Source organism: Petaurus breviceps, unplaced genomic scaffold (genome assembly GCF_028583685.1).
Source record: "Petaurus breviceps papuanus isolate PSGF00001 unplaced genomic scaffold, PetGlider_PUasm1.0 171, whole genome shotgun sequence".
In the NCBI taxonomy this organism is placed as follows: Eukaryota; Metazoa; Chordata; class Mammalia; order Diprotodontia; family Petauridae; genus Petaurus; species Petaurus breviceps.
The window spans coordinates 19,245,994-19,255,801 of NW_027185754.1; the positions used below are offsets into that span (position 1 = coordinate 19,245,994).

The following is a 9,808-nucleotide window of genomic DNA, read 5'->3' on the forward strand; positions in this document are numbered from 1 at the left end:
TTCTTTCTTTCTTTCTTTCTTTCTTTCTTTCTTTCTTTCTTTCTTTCGTGTCTCTTTGTTTTGGAGGCTTGCTAGGCTATGGCTAACCTTGTAAGCTAATTAATAAGTGTTAGGGGCTTGATTTGTTACTTACCAAGGGCATTTCAATTTTAGCAGAAATCTTCTAGAGAAAGTGGGATAACTATCTGGAATTCCTGGAACTGTGACAAGCCACTGAATATGATACTTTTTGAGAGGAGTGACTTCTCAGTGTTCTTATAAGCACATTTGTACCACTGACTGCCATTGAATACAACCAGGTCTGATGAAGTAGGGCTATCTGAGCTATGTTCAGTGAACACAATTAGTGGTATGAGATGGAGAAAGGATTTGGGGAAAAGATGAGAAAGGGAAAAAGAAAAATGAAAGATAAGTAAGAAGAATGATAGAGAGAAACTCCAGCAACCATACCACTTTTGGGGCATCAAGGTTGAAGATTTTGCTTATTCTGTGGGAGAAGAAGCAAGAGGTTTCGAAGGGAAAGTAGGGTATCCCATGCCTAACTTTTGAAGTGACAACTGCCCCCTCACTGAACCTAAAGCCCCAAAGATAAGAACTGTGGGGCTGGGGGAAGACTCCAGTGATTCCCCCAGGTAGCTTTTCTTATGTTCAAGAAGACAAGTCCAACACCTCAGTTCTGATTAGTAAAGATCCTGAGGGAGAGAGACAGAAACTCCAGCATCCTTGTCAAATCCCCTTCCTCTTCCCTCCTATCACCCTTCCATATGGCCGGCTGGGCATATGAAGTGTATTTCTGAGGCTATATCTTCATAGACCCCAGCACTTTTCTATGTCACAGTAGAAGGACAGCTTTCTAAGGAGCCCTGATCCTCCATTTTCTCCCTGAGATGAAGGGAAGTGGCTTTGCAGGAGATCCAGTTGGTTTGAAATGTACACTTGGATTTGGCCCAATGAGTGGAAATAAAGGGTGTTTTTAGATGCTACATACCCAGGGAGGCCTATTTCCAGTGGGTGTGGTCAGAAGCCTAGAAAAATAATAAATAAAAATAAAAGCAAGACAGAGCAAAGCAGTTCAGATGCCAAAGCTCGGCTGGCCGTGAGCTGGAGCTGTTTGGGTAATAGGTTCCACATTTGCCTGGATTATTCCTAAGTGACCAGGCTCCGCAGCTCCCACTCCCGAAGTTCCTATTAGACAAGGGCAAAGGTGGTATCTTTGTCTGTTTCATTTATACCCTCTGTACCTCCTGGGCAGCAGGTAGGAGACTACAAGACATCATAGGTAGTTTTGCTAATAAACACACAAAGCTCAGTTTCAGCCACAGCTCTCCTGGATTTGGGTTCCTACAGTTCACAGACTGTTCTGATTATTAACGCCATTTTTTTTCCCGGAGAGTTCCATCTGGCTTTTTAATTGCTTTGCGTTGGGGCTGGGATGCTTCGATAGTGAATTGGTATCTTTCCTATTTTTTCTGCTGATTTACGTCAAACAGTCCATCCACAGAGAGAAAAGTGGGTGAGAGCCAGAGAAAATTTAGGGGGTGGGAGGAAGGATAGGCGGGGAAAGGTGAAAGAGCTTTGGACTTTCCCATTCTTGATGCCATAATACCACTTTAAAGGTATAATTTTTTCATTTAATTTTTTATCTTTATCAGGGGGGAAAGTAGAGGCCCTCCTTGGGTCCACTGAGGAAGTTGGGACAGACCCCAGGAATTCAGGCCCTGGGGGCAGAGTATTTAGTCAAGGACCAAAACTCATCCTGTTTCCTATTGTTCCCTGCTCTGCTGCTCTTAGGAAGAAGCCAGCCTGTCTTAGAAGGAGGCTAGCTTTCAATATGCTAGCAAGGTGTAGCCTGTAGGCTGCTAATGTACTTACTTGTGGGAGTGTGCTCGATGCTAGGGAGAGTGAATGTTAAATTTTCAATGTGAGCATTTCCACCTCAGAAATCAGCAAATGCTACAACTTAGGGCTTGATTTATTGTTTTGTTGATTGTTCAGACTTCAGAAAGTGTTAATAATGCAGATTAAACTGAAAACTGTGTCATTTATACAGTTTTTTTCCTCCAGAGATGTTAAACATTTAACATTGTCATTACCCCTGCCTACATGAGAGTGAGATTGTCCTTTCCTTTTCCAAACCCCACTGTCTGCCCCAGTCCCCCCTCCAAAACTTGCCTGCTGAAGGTGGCTGGGCAGGTTCGTTCCACCTCTGGGAGTGGGAGGCAGGTGATCTAGAAGGGACTGACACTCCTCATCTAGTCATAAGTGGCTCATCAGCAGGTGTCCCGGCCAAGGCCCTGCTTTGCAGATTCTCAGGAGATGCTGGAGATAAGGCCCCTGGATGGCATCCACCAGGCTAAGCTAAAACCATCAGGAAGGCTTTGTGGAGAAATGGAGGTGCCGCCTTTGTGTCCTCTGAGATCTTGTATCCACCTGTACTTGTGGAATCAGTCAAAACTGCCTTTTCCCCACTCCTGGGGTTTGGGAGAGGTTCTGGAGTAACCAAGGAGATAATAGAGACAGTCCTTGCCTTCAGGGGACTTCCCCTCTAGTGGAGGAAACAGGATGGGCCAGAATGCAGAAAAAACATAGAAGAGCTATCTATACAATGAAAAGGGGCCCCTGAAAAAGTCAGTTAGGTGGGAAAAATCAGGACATCCTATAGGAGCTGAGTTTGTGGCAGGGCTATGAATGCAGAAAGAGAAACAAGAGAAGAGAGGAGAGTTGCTTTCTTCCTTCAGGCCCCCAGCTTGGAATTTTCATCCATCTGGGCAAGGAGAGCAGGAGCCCCAGGAATGCCCTGAAGAGCTCTGACAAATGATTGATAGTAGAACCAACTCCCTATTCCTGTTTCCCAAAGGATGAGTTGAGCAGGGAGAAATGGTCTTTCTGTCTACTCAGCTTTATTTCTCAGATGCAGGGACCAGCCAGAGGCCTTTGCTCAGGTTACAGAGAGCAGCCTGTGGGAAACTTCAGACACCAGGCTTCTTTCTAAGCAGCTCCTAGGGAGCCTTCTTTTTGGAGAGTGGTCCAGCTGGGGTTGACCCACATGGCCTTGAATTTTATGACAAAGGTGGCATTGAGACCCTCCCTCTTCTCAGTCCCAACAACATGTAAAGGATTGGCTTTTTCCTAAAGCTAGAGACCAGAAGTTCTCCCATCCTAGCCTAGGGGCTGGGGATCTCAGTAGCTCTGCCAGTGGCTCAGAACTAGGGAGTCCCCATTCACACAGCTCTGTCTTAGTCCCTCACAGCTAGAAGGAATCTGCCCTTCCTGGGCCTTGAGAGTGCCAATGGAGAGAGAGTTCTCCTTGGGGGGGCAGGGGAAGGGGGCCACTTGAAGATAAAAAAGAGGAAACTGAAGTTAGGCAGTTTAAAGGGGAGAGAAGAGAATAGTGTAAGAGTGTGCCTCTATCTTCTCTCCTCTCCCCCTTCCCCCTTTTGATCCAGTGGGAGGTTCTTTGGGGGCACCAGGGAAGCCCGTGGATATTCTCTCAAACAAGAAAAACTGGAATGATCGTTGAACTCTGTATCGGTTTTTATAATGCTCAACAAGCTGAGACCTGCAGAGGAAAATTGTCAGGCTGCCCTCCCTCCCCAGTTTCCAGTGCTGCCGGCAGCCTCCTCCTCTGTCCTCTCTCCCCTCTTCCCTTCTTCCCCTCCCTTCTTCTCCTTTTAACTCCTTTCTTCACCTCTCCCCTTTTCTTTCCCTCCCTCTTTCCTCTCTGTTTCCTCTCCTCTTTAGTCCCTACTTCCCTCTCCTCTCCTGTCTTCTCCAGTCTTTCTTCTCCTCTTCACCACACCCCTTCCTTCTCCTACTCTCTCCTCTCTTCTCCTACTCTTTCCTTCTTTCTCTCAGTTCTTTTCCCCTCTCCTCCTCTCTCAAGGGAGCCATAGACTGAGGAGATAGCAGGAAGAGGAGGAGTAAACAGAAATGCTAGTGGGCAGAATTGTCCGGAGTAGAAGAATGGAAAGTCAACTTTTCCAAGTATCTGGTCAATTTATTCTTTAGGATTAGAAATTAAGTATATCATTAGGTGGGGAATGTTTCAGCCCAGGCAGGCCTGTGTGCAGCCTGAAGCTGAATAGCAGGCACCCCTCAAGAAGTGAAAAAAGAGATGTTTATTTCATTCCCTTTGGGGCTATGGACCAGGGTTCAGTTTTTCAATGAGGCAGAATATAGATGGGACAGTATGGGAAGCAGCAAGGGTAAAGTAAAACCTGACCAGCCAGCTGTGCTGTTTTCCCACAAATGTTTTAATTCCAGGTACAGAGGGTTCATCCTGAAATAGCTCCAAATAAAGACACGTCAAAACAGCATCGAGCAACGACAGGCTATAGAAACAAGAATACTGAAGTGGAAATGACTCTAAGATTTCCTGTGTGTGGCCCAGGGTAGGCAGTATTTGCTCTGCTCTGGATGGGGGGGATGGGGGCAGGGTGGGGCAGACACATACAAGCTGGCTTTGTTGTCCCAGTTTCATTCTATTCTGAATTAGAGGGGACAAAAGCAAACCCAGATTAGGATGAACCAGAGCCTTCTCAGTCCTTTCCTGGGGTCAGTTTTGCTTGGTTCCCTGCTCCTTCTGGAAAACCTCAATCTCTGTCCTCTGAGAGGACCAATGAGCCTTGCCCTGGTGTTTAGATAGTAAAACTCATAATCAGTCAACCCACACAGTGAGCCACTGACATGGAAGACCCCTAAGTGTCCTGAAAGGCCCAATCCTAACTGCCTGGAGGGCATGGAGTGGAGCCTGTAATGGGTTAGTGGGTTGGGCAGAAGGTGGAAGCTGGGGTGTGAGGCCACCAGCAGCTCACTCTATAGCATAATTTGGGGCAGCCCAGCAGGGCCAGGTCTCCTACCCCTAGCCTAGGGGCATCTCCCTATTACATAGTGTCTGGCACATAGTAGGGCTTAATAAGTACTTGTTGATTTGATGAGACTTGACTCTTTCCCCTTCCAGACATGGAGAATCTGGGTAGGGGGATGAGAACAAACAAGCAGGGGCCAGAACAGGACTGTAATATGACCTTGGAGACCTGTTTGGGACAGAGGCAGGCCAGGCCAGCTTCACTAGGACCTCACAGCTAATTAATTGTTCACCCCAGTAATTCAGAGGTTGGGCTGAGGTTTTTGTAATTCTAGGCATCCTCACTTTGAGCCTCTTCCCCCCCCCCCATGCCCACAGGGCTTTGGACCCCTTCCTCAGCCATCCCCATCTCATTCAGACTGCTTTGAAAGCCTCTGTCTGAGCTGACCTCTGAAGTAATCCACAGATCCACACACTCTCAGATACAGGGAGTGGAGCCTTGCAGTTGTATTTTTGGCCTGGGGATCTGCAAAATAGCTTAGAGATAGAGCAGGACAGGAGTGGAGTGGAAGTTTGGGTTGGGGAGGGGAAAAGAGGTCAGATGACCAACCTGAACCCCTGACCCTCACCCTTGTTTTTCTTGTCCCTTCACCTCTCAGGAAAAAAAAAAAACTGTCAGAGGGCACTCTTGCTCATTGCTCCAGAGAACGGAAGCTCACTAACCTGAGAAGCAGCCTCAAGATCCTAATTTAGGGCAAGAAGAGAACACCTCCAAGATCCCAATGCCCTATTCCTGCTGCTTGATTCCTAGGGGACAGTGCCATGCCTCTGCAATTGCCCTCTCCCCATAAAAGTTAGACCCCTCCTGGCCAGACCTCATTGCCACCCCAGTAGATTTTTGCCAGAACAGAGTCCTGGAAGTTCTTCTGCAGAAATACAACTGTGAGAAAATTGATTTGGAAATGACACCAACCGGTTGGTCCTGGGAGCAACCCTGTTGCCACCATTGGAGGTCCAAGCTTGGAACTGGGGCTGTCGTCGACAAAAATGAAAAGCCAGAGCATGGGTTCACTGACATCAAGAATATGCAATGTTTATTGAGGAATGGGACCTGGCCCTTAACAACCCTCCCATGTAGTTTCACTCTGGCTTTAAGAAGACACCGAGCTCCACTTTTATAGAGATTTATATATAATATATTTATATATTTATATATATTTTGTACATAAAACAGGCAACATGAAATTCCCATCTATCACAATCTGGAAAATAAAAATATCCTCCCACAATAATGACAACAAAAAACAACTTGGCCCTTTCCTTCTCCTCCCCACCCTCCCATGCCTCAATTTCCCCTGGGTACTTGGCTTGGCTGCTCAGCTGGGGGTGGAGGTGCCTTTGGAAAAAGTCTCCCACCAGTTCCTGACTGTCAGAGGGCCCCAGTCAGGAGGTGGTGTCCAGGGCTGGGCCTCTTGACCTGGGCCTGGCTCTTTGCTTTGATTGAGATTGTCTTGAGGGAGCCTAGGCCATCTCCAAGTTTCCTTTCTCTTGCCCTAAACTCCTAGATCAGGTGACTTGCCTACCCTTGCCTTTTCCCTGTGCCACTTCTGGGAGCTGCTCCCTGGGGACCAGGGGAGAGAGGGAGGGGACACAAAGGGAAGAGGGAGGTAGAGGGCATTCAGCTTCTCCCCACCCTTCAGGGAGAGGGAAACAACAATAATAATAAAAACAGAGAAAGGTGGAGACTCTGGAGAGCTCCCTTCCACTCTTGAACAAAGAAAATCTCTTGGTCAGAATCTGAATGAGAAATACAAACAAGATGATGCATGAGCTGCAACATTAATTAGTACACCAAGGTGGACAGTCACACTTCAGCCCGCACAATTGAGACCTAGCCTGGGATTGGGGGCTTGCAATCAATTAATTGAGAAAACAACAGGCTTGGACGATTTTTGTAACTCAATCCCCCATCTCATGGAGGTTTATTCACTGTGCTTCGTATTATTATGACTTATTGAGACATATAGTACAGACATTGCTGCTTTGAGTTTGGCTTAGCGCCCCCCCCCCAAGGGGATCGTTTCATTAGTCCCCTGACTCCCCACCCCTTCTGCCCTTCACACACCATTTCCTTCGAGGGGAGGGGAGACTTAGGACTTCAGTCCTTCAGTCACTCTTCTTATGGGGAGAGCTGTCTGCCGATCACTGGCCAACCCTTCTTCAGGACTGAGTTTGAAGGAAGACACCCCCACCTCGGCCCAGAAACTCGGCTCCCACAAGTCTAGGGGCAGCAACCACAGGCTTAAAGCCAAGTTACTGGGGTTTCTTTCTCTTCTTAAGGACTTTGTAATATTCTCATCGGAATACCACCAAGTTGTTTCTCCAGTTCAGTATCCCCGCAAGCCGTCCCCCACTCTCTCTTCTCTCTACCTTCACCCCTGTCTCACTCACCATACTTTCTCAGGCCTATAAGGCAAGGCTCACCACCTGTCCTCAGAAACCCCAGTCCCGGGATGGCTGGAGCTTCACTTTCTACGACCTTTTCCCCAGGCTCCAGCATCTCTCCTATGTAGAAAGAAGTGGGGAGAGAGATAGAGCCCGGTAAGCTGGGGGTGTAGGGACACGGGGAACCTCCAGATCAAATAGCAAAGGCACATGGTTTGCTCCTTCCATTCCGTAGACACTTGGAATCCCAGAGTTTCAATTTAGACGCGTCTCCGCTCCTAAGGCACAGGGTTATTACTTAATACTAGAGCTGCCTGGCTTCCGGGCTTCTCTCCCTTCCTTCTTCTCGGCCCCCCACCCTCACTCCCTGTTTCTTCCTCCCACCCCGACTAGAAAGAAACTTGAAGACAACAACCTAAGGCCAAATCTCAAACTCTAAGAGATTCTGGCCGACTTGGGGGGTGGGGGTGGGCAGAGAATCAAAGCCAGCCAGGGTTTATGGCACCGGAATTTCCTCGTTCTGTCTTGGACAGTCTCGAGATCAGTCTGGTCTGAAATTAAAATAAAAAAAACACCCCACCAGTCTCCAAAGTAACATCTTCAGTCCAGCGTCTGGTGGGCGCGGAGGGAGAGACTGAGGGATGGAATCCGCGAAGGGCCCGAAGGTCACCAGTTTAGGCTGGAGAAGGGCTGGCGGGAGGGGAGCGCTCATTCACGCGCAGTTGCCCATGGCTTTAACCAAGGAACTTTCTGGGAGCTGGCGGAAAATACCTCGCAGCGTGTCCAGCTCCCGAGTCAGCTGCTCCACCCGCTTGCGCAGCCGGTCATTGTCATTCGTGAGCTCCAGCACCTTCTGCTGGGTTTCCACGTTGCGCTGCTTGGCCTTGTCCCGGCTCTTGCGCACAGCGATGTTGTTGCGTTCCCGACGCACTCGGTACTCGCTGCTGCTCTTGTCCACTGACTTCTTGGATTTACCCCGGTGGTCCGTGGACATCATCTTGAGTCCCCCTCCCGAGGGTAGACTGTTCTGCTGGTGTGGGTGGTGCGGTGGCTGCGGCGGCTGGTGGTGAGGGCTGGGCACAGGCGTGGGCGGCGGCGTGGGGTGCCCTGGTTGCAGGTGCATGGTGGTCTGGCCGCAGTGGGCGATTTGGTACTGCAGGTGGGACGCCGGATGGTGGTGGTGGTGATGGTGGTGGTGGGTTGGAGGCGGCGGCGGTGGTTGCTGCTGCTGTTGCTGCTGCTGCGCCTGGTAAGAGTAGAGGCCGGACAGCGCCAACTGCTTAGCCTCGTCCTCCTCCCGGGGCTCCTGCTTAATCACCAGTGGTCGCAAGGCCGGGGCCCCAATGCGCTCGTACAGGGGGTCCAGTTTACCTTCCAGGTAGCCCGCTGCCACACAGCCATAGACGTGGGGGTGGCTCCCAGGCCCGTGGGCTCCGTGCATGGCGTGGCCGGCGGGATGCGGCTGCGGAGGATAATCGAACTCGCCCCCCGCCAGGGCAGCTTTGGCTTTCTCCTGCTGCTTACTGTGCTGAAACAGGTCGGCCAGGAACTCGTCGTTGAAGGCGGCGGGATCGATGTAGGCGCTGATGTCGATGGAGTTTTCGTTCTCACAGATGTCGCCCAGCTGTTCCGAGGCGGAGGCGGCTGCAGGTGTTGCGGGGGGCTGAGGAGGGACCGAGTCCCGGGAGTAGCCAAAAGCGACGCTGCTAGGCTGATGGTGGGGACTCTGGAGGTGGCTGCTCATCGGGGGCCGGGACTCGACCTCGTAGAAGTTGGTTTGCTCCATGGGGGAGCTAAAATCTTCCCGGCATGGTGACCAGCTCCGGGAATCCAGACTGCACGAGCACCCGGACTTCGGGGAACGCCCAGCGGCCGCCAACAACCAACACGATCAACCCAGGCCGGGACTAAAAGAGGGGAATTGGCTTCCTCGGGGAAAGCAACAAGAGCCCAATTCCCTTCTTCCTTTTCGAAGACTCCAGAGAGATGAGTGGGGCTACGTGCCCTCTTCTTTCTCCAGCGTCTCTCCAAGCCCCCGATCTGACCCTCCCCTCCGTTCCTTCTAAGTGCCTTCCAGCCCGAGTACCCTTGCTTGTCCGCCCTTAATCGCTAATGGCTCGACTCCCTCCCTTCTGCTATTATATAGTCTCAAAAATCCCGAGCTGGGCATCGCCCTCTAGTGTCTAAACGTCTGCTGGGAAGCTCTGGCCACCGGTGGTAGGTTTAGATTCCCTGGGTCTTAGCGCCAGGCTCTCTAAAGAAAGCTTCCCCCCTCCCCCGTCTCCTCTCCGCCTTGCTCCAGACACCCCTTTCCACTTTTTAGCTCTTTGTAAGGGGGAAGTGTGGCTCGGATCCCAGCCCCTCGGCTGAGAGATGCAGCTGCAGAACGCCCACTTTCCCTGAGTGCTGTTTCTCTTAACAAACCACCGCTAGTATAAACAGACACACGCAAGCCCATTCTATATACTGGTGGAACTTAAGAGTGCAAAGAATTTCCATAGTGTCAAAAAGTAATTCACTACTACTTTCAGTCTCCCGTCGGGCAGCAAAATGTGC

General features: G+C 50.2%; 1 protein-coding gene and 2 long non-coding RNA genes across 3 annotated transcripts in view; 1 reads left to right on the forward strand and 2 right to left on the reverse strand.

Moving 5' to 3' along the window:
- LOC138157138 (uncharacterized) overlaps positions 1–3,400 on the reverse strand; it is a 5,406-nt gene extending 2,006 nt beyond the window's left edge. The window contains exon 1 of the long non-coding RNA XR_011167311.1: positions 2,173–3,400. This is a non-coding gene — a long non-coding RNA (uncharacterized lncRNA). The remainder of the gene's footprint in view (positions 1–2,172) is intronic.
- Positions 1–5,833, forward strand: part of LOC138157139 (uncharacterized) — a 7,057-nt gene extending 1,224 nt beyond the window's left edge. Inside the window, exons 2-3 of the long non-coding RNA XR_011167312.1 lie at positions 4,264–4,391; positions 5,467–5,833. This is a non-coding gene — a long non-coding RNA (uncharacterized lncRNA). The remainder of the gene's footprint in view (positions 1–4,263; positions 4,392–5,466) is intronic.
- A 41-nt stretch (positions 5,834–5,874) lies between these two features.
- On the reverse strand, positions 5,875–9,417 carry CEBPA (CCAAT enhancer binding protein alpha). Its single transcript, XM_069082633.1, has one exon. The coding sequence runs from the start codon at positions 9,036–9,038 to the stop codon at positions 7,965–7,967; it is 1,074 nt and encodes a 357-aa protein (XP_068938734.1). The 5' UTR covers positions 9,039–9,417; the 3' UTR covers positions 5,875–7,964.
- Positions 9,418–9,808: the final 391 nt, after the last annotated feature.